At 38.6% G+C, this 17,267-nt stretch overlaps 1 protein-coding gene across 1 annotated transcript in view; it reads left to right on the top strand.

The window, feature by feature from the left end:
• MAGI2 (membrane associated guanylate kinase, WW and PDZ domain containing 2) overlaps positions 1-17,267 on the top strand; it is a 527,738-nt gene that overhangs the window by 482,121 nt on the left and 28,350 nt on the right. Inside the window, 2 exon segments of the mRNA XM_009328383.1 lie at positions 600-840; positions 2,551-2,694. Coding sequence (XP_009326658.1) covers positions 600-840; positions 2,551-2,694 — 385 coding nt within the window.

Raw genomic sequence — 17,267 nt, 5'->3', positions numbered from 1 at the left:
AACTTGGTGTCGTCTGCAAACTTACTGAGGGTGCACTCAATCCCCTCATCCACATCATTGATAAAGATATTGAACAATACCTTTCATTAAAAAGATAACAGCTAGTACAAAGAAGCTCACAATAATAATAGTTTATGTCAATGAAACAGAGGGGCTATAAATGTCTGCACTGATGTTTCATTTACTCTATAGATATCTTAATTCTGGAAAAAAGCACTTTATAAACTCAGTGCATTAGTTTGTAGTGAGTTTTGTGGGTCTTTTCAGATGCAGTTTCATCTTCCAAGTAGGCAAGATAAGTGGGAATCAAGATGCTTTCCCTGTTCCTGAACCTTTAAGCCTAATCCTGATCTCACTGATACGAGCTAGAAAATTGCACAGTATGACCTGAGGGAAAATTGCTTATGTCCATGTTTCAAAAGTGCTCACTGTTTTTGGATGCCTCGACTATTTGCTCCTGAATGTTTTGCTTCTCTGTGAAAATTTGTTTTATGCAATTTTGCACTCAGGCAGTTTGCTTTCACTCTTCAATATTGCATGTAATGCATATTCTTAACATTTTGCCACTTTCTGAAACTAAGTAATTTTGTCTTTCTCAGTTACAGGTCAGAAGTAAAAGCCAGACAGGACGTGAAACCTGATATCCGGCAACCTCCATTTACAGACTACAGGCAGTCCTCAACGGACTACCGACAGCCTCCGCTGGACTACAGGCATCCTCCGGTGATGGATTACCAGCAGCCACCACCTCTCGACTACAGGCAACCCCCCTTGATAGATTACAGGCAGCATTCACCTGACACCAGGCAGTACCCTCTGTCAGAGTACAGGCAGCCCCAGGTACAAACTGAAATACGTACAGCACTCCTAAGCAGAAAGCATTGGGTCTGTAAGGAGAGATCATGTATATTGGTAAAAAAGATGACATTATAGAAGAAAAAGGCACCTTTATTGGTTTAACTCTGAGTTACTATTTCTCTGTAGAGGGAATTACCTCAAAACCATTAATATTAATGAAGAACTATGCAATCTGTCAAATAACACTACATTTATAGTTGTGTGACTGTAATGTTAAATAAATGCTATTTTTAAGTACTGGAGAGTTAAAATAAAAGTTCTAAAATAAGCTGCCTTTGCATCAGCAGAGGAATTTTTTTTATTCCTAGGAACATAATACAGTTATCAAACAGTGGACGTACTTAGGTCAGACTGCGTTTCTACAGTATTGTTGAAAATGAAGATTTTATCTGATCTGAATAAATAAATAAATGAATGTGAATCCTGACTAAGAAAATTACATTTCTGTTGGTAATAGTCTGGATGAGGAGAAACTAGCTTGTGCAACTTGTTTATTTGACATCAGGCATGATCTTACAAATTCAAAGAAATAAACCTTAGATGAAGAGTTATATTACCTTAGACAAGACTCTGCTGGTGACAAATATTTACTGACAGCTGTGAAGGTTTGAGGATTTAGCCCAAAGTTCAGACTTTGAAAAACATCTTTCTTTCTCCTTACATAAAGCCAGAAACAAAGAGAGGTCAGGAAAATATTAAATAAGAGAATGTAAACTTCTGGACACTATATGCTGGAACCATATATAGATGGTTTCTATGTCCATATTTTCAAAGTCAGACACATAAACCATATCAATGAAAATATCCAAATTCTTAAATGGGATCCAGAGAACCCTCTGAAAATTTTATGCATTTCAGTGTCTAAATAGCAAATCCCTATCCCCATGCACATACCCTATAAGATGCTTCTTAGCATCTAGAGGAATGCTTAGACTGCCTGTTTCTCGCTATCTCCAGTTTAATTCTCTAACCACTGGTCTGCACAACCCAAACTTGCTCTCATTTTCCTCCTGCTCCCATGGCTCTTGCGATCCTCGATGCCAATGGATCAGAAGCAACAGAGCAAGTTCCCACCCAGACCCCTCTACGGGGCTGGTAGTTAGGGTCCACCAAGAAAAAACTGGAAAGATCAATCTCAGTCTCTGCAGGACACAGAAAGGGTGAAGCTCAAATCTCCTACTTCCCACCTCCTCCTCAAGGCACATGTTTTAACCAAAGTGATGAGAGTTGCTGTACTTTGTGACTCCATGCAATCCAGCCTGCTGATCATGTTAAGTTCTGCTGGGAATTTAGGAGGTGTCTCTCCCACTAATTTTTAGTTGTGATGATGCTTATACAGGAGCTGCCTGCTACCTCACTTGCCAAATCAGCACTTCTTGCATAAATACTTATACTCAGGTACCATGAAAGCATTGAGGGTGAATATGGAAACCATCTAGAGAGCTTTTGGTACCAGACAACTGCTGGATCATGCCCTTTCAGGGTAGTTTAGACTTAGGCATTTACATTTTGCTGAAGTCTCTTTTCAGAAATGGCCAAAGTCTGTCAGTGCAGAAGTATACTTTGAAGGTGCTTTTGCTTATATCAATTGGATAGACACACTTTTGAAGAGATATATTTTAAAGTTTTCTTGAATGTGTACCATGACATTCATACGGTTAATTGTCTTCCATTTTGTATTTGTCTATACAGGACTTTGATTATTTCACCGTTGATTTGGAGAAAGGAGCCAAAGGGTTTGGGTTTAGCATTCGAGGAGGAAGAGAGTACAAAATGGATTTGTATGTGTTGAGGTTAGCAGAAGACGGACCAGCAATAAGAAATGGAAGGATGAGGGTAAGTAAAATGTATTGTAACAATTTTTTTCAGCCTTTACAGATATGTTTGCTGATGGGGTCAAAGAGAAAGCAGGTTTGTTTCATCTCTGATCATGTTTTAAAGAACCAATGCCAAACACCTCTAATAATATAAACTTGTCCTGAAGAGCTGAAGAAATTACTTGAAACATATAGTAGGTCTGTGTAGTTTCTTTGCAGAATAAATGTATTACTTCTTGTTGATAGTAGCCTTTACTGTGTTATATATTTTTCTCCTTATTCTTTCACTCATGTCTAAGCAACTTAAAAATCTCTGATGAAGAGTTTGTTATTTCTTTGATAATAATACCAGCATAATTTACAGTTATCTCTCTAATCACAAAAGCAAAGTGATAGCTATGAAACATAAGACCTGGTCTGTGCTATTTTACTGATTTAATCAAGTTGTATTCATAGTGTTTGCTAAGTTTTTTTATTGATATTATTCAATCTTGTTTGCAAAGATCAGTTTTCACTATTTGTATGAATAGATCTTAGTGCATTTGAGTCCTGTTTTGGTAGAAATTATAATAACACCACATCCAAATACTGAATCTAAATGCATTAACTTCAGAAATTCCATGATAAAAACATTACATGTTCTATGTAGGAAAAATAGCCTAATAAAAATAGATGGTTTTAATCTGTCCAGTTGTGCTAAAGAGGCATCAACTCATCAAGAGTTGCTGATACCTTGCAGAATAGTGAGTACACAAAAAGGAGAAGGAGAAAACATTGGTGAGACTGCCATAAAAAATGTGTTTATGTATCTAATTAGTGCAGCCTTGTTTACCCAATATTTAATTATAAAGGTGGTCAATGGAAATTGTGTTCTGTACAGTACTAATAGCAGATTTTGCAAATGTCATGGTTGTTACACAGATCCTGTTTCACGACCCTAACAATCTCATCATTTGACTTCATACTGAAAGAGCATTGTCATCAGTCTAAATAAACAATCAGAGACTTTCTGTATATAACTTGGGAGTTTTAGTATGCTTCGAATCACTCTTAATTTGCCCACTTTGTAGAATTTTAGAAGTCAGGTAGTCCTCACTCATACCGTGGAGTGCAAACCCTTGGCACTGGGAGCTTGCGTAAGGGAGCAATGGCATAAGAAGTCCCTGTGACAAGGAAGCCAGGCAGGCAAGTAGGCAGGCAACTGGTAACTGAGAAATACTCCCACAATATTTGCTGTATGAAATATAGGTGAATTAATGCAGCAGCTAGAACTTTAACTCAAGAATATCTTCTCTGGTGAGTGTTTTCATTCTTTCTTTCACTGTAGCACTATCACAGTCAGTTGTTCTTAATGAAAAGCTGTAAGAGAGATGTACATTGTCAGCCATAATGTGATTAAAGATGAGGAAAATGTTGTGCTTTTGTTAAGCTCTGGAATCATATATTTGGAAACATATGACTAAGATTACACAACAACAGAAGAACAACATCTTTAGAGAAGGTTCATTTCAAATAATAACCTCTATTAGGCAAAAAACTAACCTATTAAAATGTGTGCATCATTTGAATAAACTAGTACCACAGAATAAATTTAGACTATCCACTCTGTGATAGCCTAAATATACAAAGTGTGTAACACAAATACACAGCTTTTTTCAATTTCGTTAGGAAAAGTCTGGTATTTTATAATGAAAAATGTTAATATATTTTCTAAAATAACTTATTTTAAAGCTTTTTTGTTGATGTGGCCACAACACACAGCCAACGGTTATTCTGGCCAGATAGTTGTAACTGGGTTTTTTCTCCCCTTTAAAAGTGTCATTCTTCGGACTCAGTTTTACCCTCCAGCCTTGTCACTGAGTCTTGTGTTGTATTCTCCTGTTTAACAGCCATTTTAACCTGACAGTCACAAGTGGGTTTGGAACTTTCAAGACTTTTATCTCCAGTGACCTGTAACTGATGAAAAACAGAAGCTCAAGAAACAGCTTCTTCAAGACAAAAATAGAAGAACAAACAAAAAAATAATAATTGCTGAAAGGAATAGAGAATATAGGAAGATAAGCAAAGGAAGCAGAGTTCTGTACCCATATCTCCTTTACTGACTTTACATCTGCTGTCAATAATGCAGGTTCATTCCCATTTCTCTGCTGGGACCACCAGCCTGCTTGCTGCAGTTCTGTATCCCTCTATTTCACAGATGCATCTCTATAGCAACATATGCAAAAATATGTTCAGTGCTTCTCGCTTCACATGCCGTCATGTTTAAAGGTCAGATTCTGCGATCCTAGGCTTTCAGCACTGGGGATAGTAAACCATGCTTATGTGGTAGAATCTTATAAGGAGCATTTTCCAGTTAATAGTTCTTCTTGTGATCTACTTATCTTTGTTATTGTTTTGCTTCCTCTTTCCTCCTCCTTGAACAGCCTTCTTTGATTTAACTCAAGCCTTACGGAAAAACATGAAGCAGATAACAAAAGGTGCAGGTCATTTTTATAGAAAGAAATAATGCACATAACTCCATGATTATTCCCACTCACCGAGCCAAGAAGAGAAAAATTAAACCAGATAAGCTGTTGAAAACAATAGATCATATAATGCAACATGTTACCTGTAAAGCATTTAGATGTAATAAGTAAACGTATTCCACAAATAACTTTTTGTTGTCAGTCTAATTATAGCCAGCAAAAGCCCTGATAAAGGCACATTCATACTGATATAAATCTCCCTACTTTACAGAAAAAATAAAAGAATATAAAGTACTTTAAAGTAATAGAGCTACATCTATACTAGTGGGTTTATAAATTTGTATAATTGAAGCAATGCAATCTCTAACTGAAGACAGCTCCAGGTAGGCAAGTCAAAGTCTGCATGTTGTACTCTGTTAGTGGGCACTGCAAAACCGTAGCGATGGGATGAGCCCAACAGCTATATTCCACTTGGACAGGTGCTAAAAAATGTGAAAGTCTATCAGCACACATTCAAAAGATTCTGAGGCCTAAATACATGTAAAAGTGTTATGCATTACAGATGCAGAGTATAAATTTAAAGAAGTAAAAGCTAAGATTATAGGAAATCAGATGTAAATAAAGAACTAGTATGGAACTCCCTCTTGTAAAAGAAAATAGAGCAGATCCATTACTGATGAAGGTAAGTATGAAAGGAATACAATATACTAATAATAGGAGCAATGAGAAATTGAACAAAAAGGCAACAATGAAACAACGTGAAGAAAGTGACACAAAAATTGGGGCATCTTTATGACACTTCCAGTTTGATCTTCGGGCTCTTATCAACTCCAGTGAAGCTTGGGAGCAGATGAGAGAACAGACTCATAGAGCAAGCACTGGAAGTGACGGTCTTCCACTGTCCCTGCCAGAACTGTCTGGATTTGAAAAGATTGATGGAAGGGAGAAAAAGGTTTGATGAAGTTTGTTATTACATCACCATTTCCAAACAGAAGTCCTGGTCTTCCTTCCCACTGGGAATGGCATGCTAGGCACTTTGTGTTTTTATTGGAAACAAATCCACTGAGGAACACCCCATTTTAGGATTACGAGATCTGAAATAGTCTTTAATTGCCCTTCATGACTGATGGAGCTTTCTACTTTGATTTTCTGTGGAATTGCTCTGGGAACCAGAAAGGTGGAAGACTAGTGATTTGATATCATACAGGGTTCATCAGTCTCGCCAGCATATTGCTTTTCTACTCAAGGATCCCTTTCTGCCAGCCTACATAGACACTGCATTATGTCTTAAGGTTCAACAAATTATTCCCTTAAAAACACTTTTAAAATGTTCACAGGCTTATTACACTGTTCTTAGTCATGGCACTTTTACATGCACTGAGACTTTTATTTGGGCTCCTAGACTCTGCTTCTGCAGAAAGCTGAGGCATACATCCTAGTTTGACTTGGATTCATCTGTCATTAGACATGGGAAGGAAATGTCCATCAAAGGACCCAGAAGTCTACAGAAAAAGGTGTTTCTTCACATGCATCCTCTGCCTGCATGGTTGGTAAACTGTTCTCAACCAGTGTTGGAGAGCCACTGCCATAATTGTGTAACTTCATATAAAAACATATGTCAGGTCATATACCACAATTAACTTCGGCGGGATTTTACTGCAATTCATGGATAAGACATATGGAGATTCATCACAGAAGACCTCTGTAGGGGGGGACCTCATGACTACACTGGAAATAAATACAGATCCCTCTTAATTCTGATAGCTGAGCAGAGAGCAAGGTACAATGACTAATTCTGAAAAGCCTACTTGAGTAGTCACATGTTTTCAGAACTTGAAACATGTGACTCAAAATACTTCCAGTAAAACAAGTGAATTTTCACAAAGACCAAGATATCTTACAAATTAGGACTAACAAAGAAAAGTTTCATTAGATCTAAGGAAGACACTATAAAAAAAAAAAAAAAAAAGACTATCCAAAACTTTAAATGGCAGATAGACTCGCTGAGAGCTCGGAGTTCTAAAAATTTATCTCCACCCTCCTTTCTTCTTCAGGATGAGGGAGTACCAGAAATATAAGACTCTGTCCACACAATGGCAAAAAAAGACTGAATAGGACCATGTCTGTGCTCTGGAAGACAGGGATGTATTAAAAGAAGCATGAGAAACGTTTGGAGAATTATTAGTGCCTTTGATATCTTATCCCGAACTGGCAGAGGTCTGAGTACATCAGGACTCCATTTCTCAAGTAACCCTAACATCAGGAAAAAAAACTGAAACTAGTTGGTGATGGCAATATTAGAAAATAAAGCTGCAAGGCTTAGTCTCAGAGTAAGGCAAGAATATGGCACACACGCTATCAGTGATAGTAATATTGAGTTGAATCAGTCACCAGAGATGAGGGACTTAACACAGCCAATGTGAAGCACAGTCCCCACAGCCTTTGAGGATTCAAACACTACTGGTGGCAATTTTACAGGTCTATTTAGATAAGGCTCATGATAACTCATATTTTATTCTTGTCTCACGTTGAGGTCAATGATCAGCAGAGCTCTGCCTGCAGATCTCTATCCCTTCCTGCCTTAGAGATAGGGAACTACTGACTGCTCTCAGGAGAATTGTTAAGGATGGCCGTGGTGTTTGCTAGATGTGTGAGATATGATCAACAGATCTCTTACTGCCTTGAATGATATCTCCTGCAGCCAGCATGTTTATTGAAACCAGCATCAAACAAAGAGCCTGTGGCTGAGGGCTGCAAAGATACAGAGTATCTTTCACAAATGGGTTTAGTGAATGTGAAATTCATGAAGAATGAGGGCAAAATGTGCTTTTTTATACACAATGTGCATCTGTGTCATTTTGTCACTTTGTGAGTTACATCTTTTTTTTCACATCTTCCACGAAAGTCATACTTCTCATCTCTGACATTTCTAGTTTCATTGTCTTGTCAACTCATTTTTCTCAGTCCACGTACACCAGTTAGCCCTATCTCTAGCTTCCTCATATCTCCTAATACTACATTATTTTTCTCATTCTTTTGTAGATTTTTCTTATATATTTGCAGAACAGACATATGAAATACAGGCACTGCAGAATTTTACATCTTTCATGCTTTGCAGTCCTCCTTTGACTCTTCAATCCTTTTTCCTGTTTGTTTCTTTTCCTGCGGTCTGTGCCCCTCTCTTTGTTTCATTTGTACACAGTTGGAGATAAAAATAGGCATGAGGGACAGAAAGCTCCTACAGTGTCAGTTATGAGATTCTGTGTTGTTGCATAGGAATCTGTGTGGCCTTGCTTGGTCTGTTCTAGCTTGCCAAGTGAGCAGCACAGTGAGACTCACCACAGTAACCAACCTATGCTGTTGACAGGTTCACAGTATTCTGCAAACTAGCACAATTTGTGTATTTCGTGCTTTCCCATGATAAGAGTTCACACCAACTTTGTGGTTATTCAGGAAACTTCATCCACCTACACCAAGAATAATTCCTAGCAAAAAAAGAGAATTCAGTATTCAAGAGCCAAGGTTCAAAAAAGGCAGGCAGACAAGCAGGAGCCTGTCTCTTATTTGGAAGGAAACAGAACTAAAGTTTCAAATCATGGAAGGCATAAGCATTACATTTCAAACTGCTGTCAAAACCCATGTATGAGCATTCGACAGCATTCAAAACTGACATTTCCCTCTTTGTAATACAAGGTCAGGCAACTTCTGTTTTTTTCCTTCTGACAACGACTTGTGCATTCGTGTTTGCATTAAGAGGGACAGAGTGTCTATGAAACTCATAAGCTGATATTAAAGACCTCTCTTGAGCCATAGGAGACATAATTTTAAGTCCCCTTTGAAAAGCCTAGAGGCCAGGTTTCTAAACAGTAGGCTGTCATGTAATCATTGGCTATTACTATGTCTCCCAGAAGAAATTAATTAGGATCAAGACTAACTCTTCAGGCTTCTCAAAGCAATAGGCAGTATGTAGGCAGCTATCTATCTGGGCTCTGTAAACTGTGGAACAGTGGAGTTTAACACAGGAATATAAACCTATCTCCCTGGAGCAGGACACTCCTGAACGTCTCAAGTCAGGCACACAGAAATCACTCAAGCTATTCTGGGTTCAGTAGATAGACAGGCAGAGCTGAAAAGCAGGCAAAGTTTAGAGCAGCTTTAGTTAATTACGTCCCTACAGTGTCTGGAAAGGCTTTTCTATCACGCAAAGCAGAAGTCTTTTTCTTCTGTGTTCATCATGGATTTTTCCGTTTCAGTTTTCTTGATTGCTTGTTGATACACACATTTAGCTTGGTGTTCATCTAGTCACTTTATCACTGTATCTGTTTTTAGCAGACCTTGATTTCTAAGTTTTTAAAAGATCAAAGTCATCCATTTCCACCAATTAAGGAATCATTCCCTGTCTGAGGCTTGAACATAATACAGCTTCCATAGGTGCTTCTTTTAAGCCCATATGATCATGTGTAAAGTATCATCATTGTTTTTAAAATGTATTTTTAGTAGCTGTTTTCTTGCATCTCAAAGAAGGCAAAATCCAAGCGGAAATGGCTGGGCTGCCATGTATACTGTTTTGTGCGATTCCCATTCCACGACCAAATTTTGTACCAAAAATCACATACAGCTGCTATAGCTTCACACACAGGGACCTTCCCCTAATCTTTGTGATTCTGCTCTCCATGCTATATTTCTTCAATCCCTCCAGAACAGAGTCTCTGCAAGGTTATCTCAGCTTTTTGTAGTCCTATTGCCAAAGGAAAGGGGTAAATACGAAAAAGCCTTGATTGTCAACAGGACTAATTGTTTCCTGTCAGAGACTATTCAATAAAAGCTCAAAAGGAAGAATGAACAATTTCTTACTCTACAGTAAATGGAAATCTCTAAGAGCATGTTGCCATGCAGACCCCACGATTTGCACTGGCTCCTCACTGGTATAGAGTCTCTCCTAGATTTCTTGTTAATGAAGAATAGAGCATCTGTTTGGAATGCTCCATCATTGATTAACCCCACTTCTTACAGTCTGCAGTGGAATACACTTGAGGCTGCAGTCAGTAAGTACAGTAAGCAAGAAGTAGCTCAGCTCAGCTTGATGGTGATTAGAGCAAAAAGTATTAAAAATAGGAGGCAAGCACTTGTCACACAGTAGAGATAGTAGATGACAGATACAGACTTTTTTTATGCAATCAAGAAAGCTGCAGCAAGAAAATGGGAAGAAGGCAAGAATGGCTTGATCTGCCATGACCTTCTTACAAACGTTTAGGGCAATCACTGTATCCAAAAATAAACCAAGGATTGGATAGTGTAGTCCTTAATTTTTGCCATAGCATACTTTGGACTCCTATTTCGGATCAGAAAGAAAACTGAAGACTTTGAGATATACTGCTGAGTGACTCGTGCGAATCTCCAGGTCTTAAATGGCAGTGAAGTCCTATGTTCAGAATATTGGAGAAAAGTAGATATTGCTGTTGGAAAGCCTCTTGCAAGTTTAGTCTAGTCATAGCAAGCATATAAGTGGAAGGAGCAGTGGTAGGTCCTAAAAGCCAAAAAAGTCTTCCCCAGGTAGTGTGCTGGGAACAGCAGGGAGTCAGCTGCTGAGTGCTTGACATGAGTGAGGGTTTGAGAAGGCCGTCAGAAACCCCACTGAAAATTTACTAATATTTAGATATAAAATATTGATGTCATACCCACACATAAGGGACAGAAGGACGTTCCAGAAGCATACAATGCTCCACCAGCCTCTGTTTGACTAAGGTCTTGTGCACACATCTGAAAGACAAATGCCTACAGGGTGATTCATGTCAGTTGAGTAGCCAATCTTTTCTACGTAAGTAGCACTTACTCTTAAAACCCCCGGCATACCTGGCTTACTTTATTCTGTAATATAAATCTTACCTTCATAGTAAGTGTTCAGTGAATGTCAACACTGTCATTACAATGGAGCCCAAAGACAAAGATATTCTTAGTCCCATCCATTTATTCTGTGATTTGTGATCCATCTGAACAATACAGGAAGATGTTAGCTATGCTTTACCACTGAATTGCATGTCCCTTTGGGGTAATCTCATTCACACGCCAATTCCCAACTACATACATCACTGTCCAATCTCACTTGTAGTGAGACTGGGTGTGATTGATCCGAACTCTGGGAATTCAGCTGGGATACTCGAGCATGTAAGCTGTATGCCAGCCTGTGGCAAGAGGAGCTCAATGCCAGGTTAGTGTAATTGGCAGAACTCAAGGAAGAATATATTGACATGCGGAGATAGAGCTGATCAATATTCTTGTGTCTGCACAAGAAAGAAATGCAAACTGAGGTCCTCAGGGATCCTGAATATATTTTGACAGTGTAAAAGCTTAATAAATCTAGAGTGAATTAACTGTAGGTGAACTATTATTCAGCATTTCTCCAAAAAGCTCTGCATGTTTTTTAGAATTTGTTTGCAGAAAGGTAAGGTGAAAGAATATTCATCTCACGTGTAATTAACATCATTCTTGTAAACATGTACTCAGTTTGACACATTCAAAGTGTCCTTGTAACTCTATGCCTAATAGCAAAATACTTTAAGCCAGCTATGAAAAAGAACAAGTTAATAATCTTGCTAAAAATTCTTTAGTATGAAATTTTAAGAATAAAATACTTAGTTGGCAGGCAGGCACTATATTTAAATCTGTGTTTCATGGAAGATTTATAAAGGTTTTCAAGTCCAAAAAATTAATTAGCTCTTAAAAAATTAAGAATCGAGAATGTAAGAAAAAAATTAACACACCAAATGATGGAGCTGCGATAACTGAAACATTTTGTCCAGCAAAAGGAATGACAGAGGCAGCCTCTCTTCTGTGTTTTCCCAAACCGCAGCAAGTAGAAATTGGGATAGATCACCTATGAAGGTAAAAGGATACAGGTATTAGACCCATTCCTATGGCCCACCCAGCCCAGTATCCTCACTCCAAGAAGGACAAGTAGAGGATGCCTAGGAAAGGAATATAGGACAAGTATGAAATGATTCTTCACTAGGTATAGCAACATCCAAGCCCCTGGCAATCAGCAGTTTTCAGATTTTTTTATGCTGAAATTTTCATATTTAGTGTCTAGGACTATTTTTTAACCATTTATTTGAATTCGCTCTGCTTTTGACATTCCTGATCTACTATATCAATGGATTCCAAAGCTAAATGATTGCATTGTTTGAAAAAAATCCTTATTTTGTTTGTAGCTACAACATAAGAATCTTATGATTTCTTCCTCATCCTCCATATCATTCCTTATTCTATTGACCTACATCATATCCACCTTTTTCCCACTGAAGCTTACCAGTCAATTCCACCTTGCCTCATAAGGGAGCTGTTCTTTACCCTTGACCAACCTCATTGGCCTCCTCCAAACCATTTCTCAGTCTATCACATTCATTTGGAGGTGGAAGCACCAGAACAATCTGTCATTTTCAAGGTATTGGTGCTCCTAAATGACATAATTATGGTTTCTCCGTTATTCTCTGTTCTTTCCCTAAGAGTTAATATTCTGTTTGCTTTTTTGACTGGGCTGACATTTTCAGCGAGCTAACCACAAGGACTATGAGATCTGCCTTTTCAGGGGTAATGGTTAATTTAGAGTGATTGTGTATGCCCTTTTCCACATGTACTGTACTTAGCACTTAGCACCACTGAATTTCACCTTCTGCTTTAACACACAGTATTGCGCAACCTTTTTACAGCTTTTAACTTTAAATTTAGGTTTGACAATCCTGCATGGTATTGTGTTTCCTGCAAATCTTACCACCCCAATCTTCAACCTCTTCACTATGCCATTTACAAATATGCAGAACAGAATAATCACTATGGTAAGGCCTTTTGATTGTGAAAATTGACCACTTATTTAAAGCATTTTTTTCTGAGAATTTAATCTCTTACCTAGAAGACCCTACTCTTTCTCATCCCACAGCAGAGCCTTTACTGAAGGCTTTACTATTAAAAGCTTTCTGAAAATGCCAGTATACTAACCAGATCACATTTATCTATATAGTAATTGACAGCTCCAGTGACCTGCAGTAGATCTGTGAGGAATGGCTTCCCTCTACAATAGCCACACTGACCCTTCCCCACTATATCATCATTATCCATGTGCCAACCAACCCTCACCATCCTTATTGCTTCCTTCCATCTGCTCAATCAAACATGAGACTCGCTTGGTTACTTTCCACTTCCCATTCCTCTGCTACTCAGCAATTTACTGATCTAGGCAGTAGATTACATCCTGTAGTTACTAGTTCAGCAGTTTCATATCCAAATTCCTTTAGAGTCAAGAATGAATGCCATCTACTTCTAGTGGTTTCTTACTATCCATTTCATCTGTTTGTTCTAAAATCTTTGCCACTGACCCTACTGTTGGAGTCAGTTCCTCAGACTCACCCCTGTGGCGAGCAGACCCTCTGCAGGAGTTTTGCTGCCATCCTCATTAGCAAACATTGACACAAAGACTTCATCTAACATTTTTCTGCAGTCTTTTCTACCTTGCATCCAAACTATCTTTTGAGATGTTGATTCTCCAGCAGGCTCCACACCTCTGGTATGTTTGAAAGCATATTCTTAGCTCTCTCATTTTAGCATTTTTCCTCCTCAAAATCTTTTTGTGGTTTTATGTTTAACTTGTCAGAGTTTATGTTCTTTTCTGTTTTGCTGTTTGGATGCAACTTTGGATGAAGCAGTCTCTGTGAACATTTATGCTCAGGCTTCTAGGTAGGATCTATAAAATTGGCTTGTCAGGTCTTGAATTTGCTTTGCTTTTGCCTAATGGGAACTGCCTGAGACCATCAAGAAGATACCAGAAAATTTTCTTCTTCCTTTTTAACAGTCTCTACTGGTTCCCATCCATGATTGTAGTGGTGAAGTACATGGTATTAATATTACATTATGCTACACTGAGTCATCCTAGCTCTATTTTAAAAAAGTAATGGTATATCAATTAACTCCAGTAGCATAATGAATTTTCCTTTTATCTTTGACACTTTTAATTCACATATACATGGATTTTTTTTGCAGCAATGCTGCAGAAGACATCAAGTCTACTCTAGTACCAGAAGTCTACTTTGCTGTCTTGTTAGCCACCCACCACTGCAATCTCCATTTCTCTCTCCTGCACTCCCCATTCTCCGCAGACACTTGGTCATGCACATTTTCCAGTTTCTAAGCTCTTTCTGTAATAGCACTTCTAATGTTCTGCACCAGCTCAGTCCATGTCCTATGCCCCCTCTCCTCCCCGCAGCGTGCCCTCCCCTTTTGTGCAGGAGGCAAGAGCAGCTTTCTGCAGGAACAAGGAGCCAGGCATTTCCAGGGATAAGAAGCCGCAGTGGCTTAAACAGCTGGTTGGCCACAGAAAAAAAGAGTTTGTCACTCTAAACCTTCATGGGTGGTTGCTTCAAAAGTAGCGTGGGTTACGTTTGTGTAATTCCTCCAAAGAGAAATGCTATGTCTCTTACTGAGACACCCAAGCTACACACCTAAAATGCACTGGAAGGAGTCCAAGACTAGAAATATCTCATAGCTTTGTTCAGGCCACACATTACACCTGGGATTTCCAGGCAGTATAGATTCTCTGCAGTGAGGAAATTTGCACAGCAGATATCCAGCCTGTGCCTAACTCCAGGCAACAATATTAGGGCTTGACAGCACTTGGAAATTCACCAAAATAGATATTCTGGGGTTGCTATTTGGTCTCCAAGTACAGACAATCTTTCAGCCTTTTGGACTCATTAACAATAACAACAGCAACAAATAATATGCAAAAAATGTTTCAGTGATAAAAATAGAATGCCCATATAAAAGGAATTAAGTGTAATTAGTCTCTTTCCTGAGGTTTAATTATAAAATGCATTAATAAAATGACAGATAGCAATGCCCTCTGCACAAATCATTTGAGCCTGCTTTTATCATTAGATTTCCTCATTTAACATAGAATGAAAATGTGCATACACAATTAATTTCATTTCGTGCAACCAGGAACTATACACCTGCTTAGAGCCAGTTCCTTATGCACTGACAGAGGCAAACATACATCATCAGTAGTATAAAAGTACATTTGAGCAAGGAAAAACCTCTTTACTACATTAAAGCTATATGTATTTCCTTCCGATTTAGCCTGCTTCTGAAATTCTGTTTATATGTACAGTTGGCTTTTTTTAACAAGACAGGTAATAATTACTGTAAAATATGGCTAGAACAAAGACTCCGCAACTAAACTCACATGTACTAGAGGCACTTTATTCTAATGATTTGGAGGAGCTTTACAATTTTCTTTCTAATTAACCTATCAATAGTGATGTCACTTAAACAATCCTTAGGAATATTATCTTCTCATTATTGCCAGAAAACATGCTGCCCAATTTTATACCTCAGTTGTTCTTACACATGGATAAAGCATCTGAATTAACTTGAACCGAAACAGATTTTTTTGAGAGACATTTCCCATACACACAAACTACTTCCATAATTACATTTAAATCATTAATATTCAACTTTAAAAACATTAAGGGAGGGGAGAAGCATTCAGTGTTTACTTTGTGCTTGCGCATTGTAAGAATATAATAGAGGAACATTCTCGTTATCAAATGCCATCGGGTCAGGAGAACCAGTGGGTTTGGGTAGGCACTTATCCCAAACAGCATGGAAATTCAGCCAGGGCCATGTTCTGTAGGAAGAAAGAAACAAAATGCAAAACCAATGTGTGTAAAATTGCCAGATTCATAGCTGCAAAAAGCATGTTTCTTCGGAATAAATACAGCTCAGGCAGCAGCCGTGCAAGCTTCCCAGACTGGCTTGCCAATGCGCTTCAACCTTAAGCTGGTGGGAACGTCTGGAGGGTGCAGAGGCCGATCGCTCCAGCTTTGTAGTCTTTGCTGAAGATTGCCAGAAAGGTTACAAATCAGAGCGGATGCCAGTTCGGGGGGTGTCCTGCAATGCAGGGCCTGCCTGTTGGGAGTGGGAAGGGGTCCATTGGTTCGTTTCGCATGACTGGACACCAAACAGCTGCCAGCCTTGCAAAGGGATGCATTCATTACAGCTCCGCGCATGGATCCCGTGTAATGACACTTTCAAATTAAAGTTTATTCCAAAGAGCCGAAGGCAGTCTGTGGCATTGTGAGATTAAAATATTGGATTTCAAGGACTGCGCTTTCAAACCTTTTCCCTGCTATTTAGAATCATGGAATCATTTAGGTTGGAAAAGACCTTTAAGATCAAGTCCAACCGTTAACCTAGCACTGCCAAGTGGATCCAATTTGTGGATTTAAAACTTGGTGATTAGGATGCATGCGTCCTCTCAGGCTGTCAGGCAAAAATTGTACCTGAATGGCATGGGAACTGAAGGTATTATTTTAGGGATGGCTAACTCTCCAGATGTGGGGAATTGTTTTTCCTGTTAATTTCTTGACAAAAATGAAATCCATAAGGTGTAAAATGACAGAGGACCTAAATGCCATGCAAAATAATAATGTTGCCACATTGAAGTTTATCTTTTAAAATATTCTGGTGTTTCATCTGAAAAGCTTTACATGTCCACAGAAGGCAGCTTGCTGAAATGCCTCTTAAAAATAATGGTCTGATATTCAAATGTGTCACTTTCCGTGAAAGGAACTAATACCATAGGGTCATACCCAATAAAACATTTAGACACGCAAAGCTTGATGCTGCAACACTTGTTAGGTGGTTCGTGTCCCGCTAGATGCAGAGGGCAGATTAAATGTGTCAGAATGATATCCAAGCAGTCTGCAAAGAAAGTATAAGAGGTAACAAGAAAAGGTAACATAAATACATTAAAAGAAATACGAAGAACAGGAAAAAAGAGGTCCATTGCTTGCTGAGAATGTGGAAAAGGCTGAAATATTCAGTGCTTTCTTTGTAACAGTCTTCATTGAGATGTTCAGAAGGACCATAAACTTACTACATCAACTTAGAATCATAGAATCATAGAATCATTAAGGTTGGAAAAGACCTCTAAGATCATCAAGTCCAACCATCAACCCAACACCACCATGACCACTAAACCATGTCCCTAAGCGCTGCATCTACACATCTTTTAAATACTTCCAGGGATGGTGACTCAACCACTCCCCTGGGCAGCCTGTGCCAATCTTTAACCACT

The sequence above is a fragment of the Pygoscelis adeliae genome, unplaced genomic scaffold (assembly GCF_000699105.1).
Source record: "Pygoscelis adeliae isolate BGI_AS28 unplaced genomic scaffold, ASM69910v1 Scaffold267, whole genome shotgun sequence".
In the NCBI taxonomy this organism is placed as follows: Eukaryota; Metazoa; Chordata; class Aves; order Sphenisciformes; family Spheniscidae; genus Pygoscelis; species Pygoscelis adeliae.
Note: the sequence above shows the minus strand (reverse complement) of the source record. Positions and strands in the feature narration are given on the sequence as shown.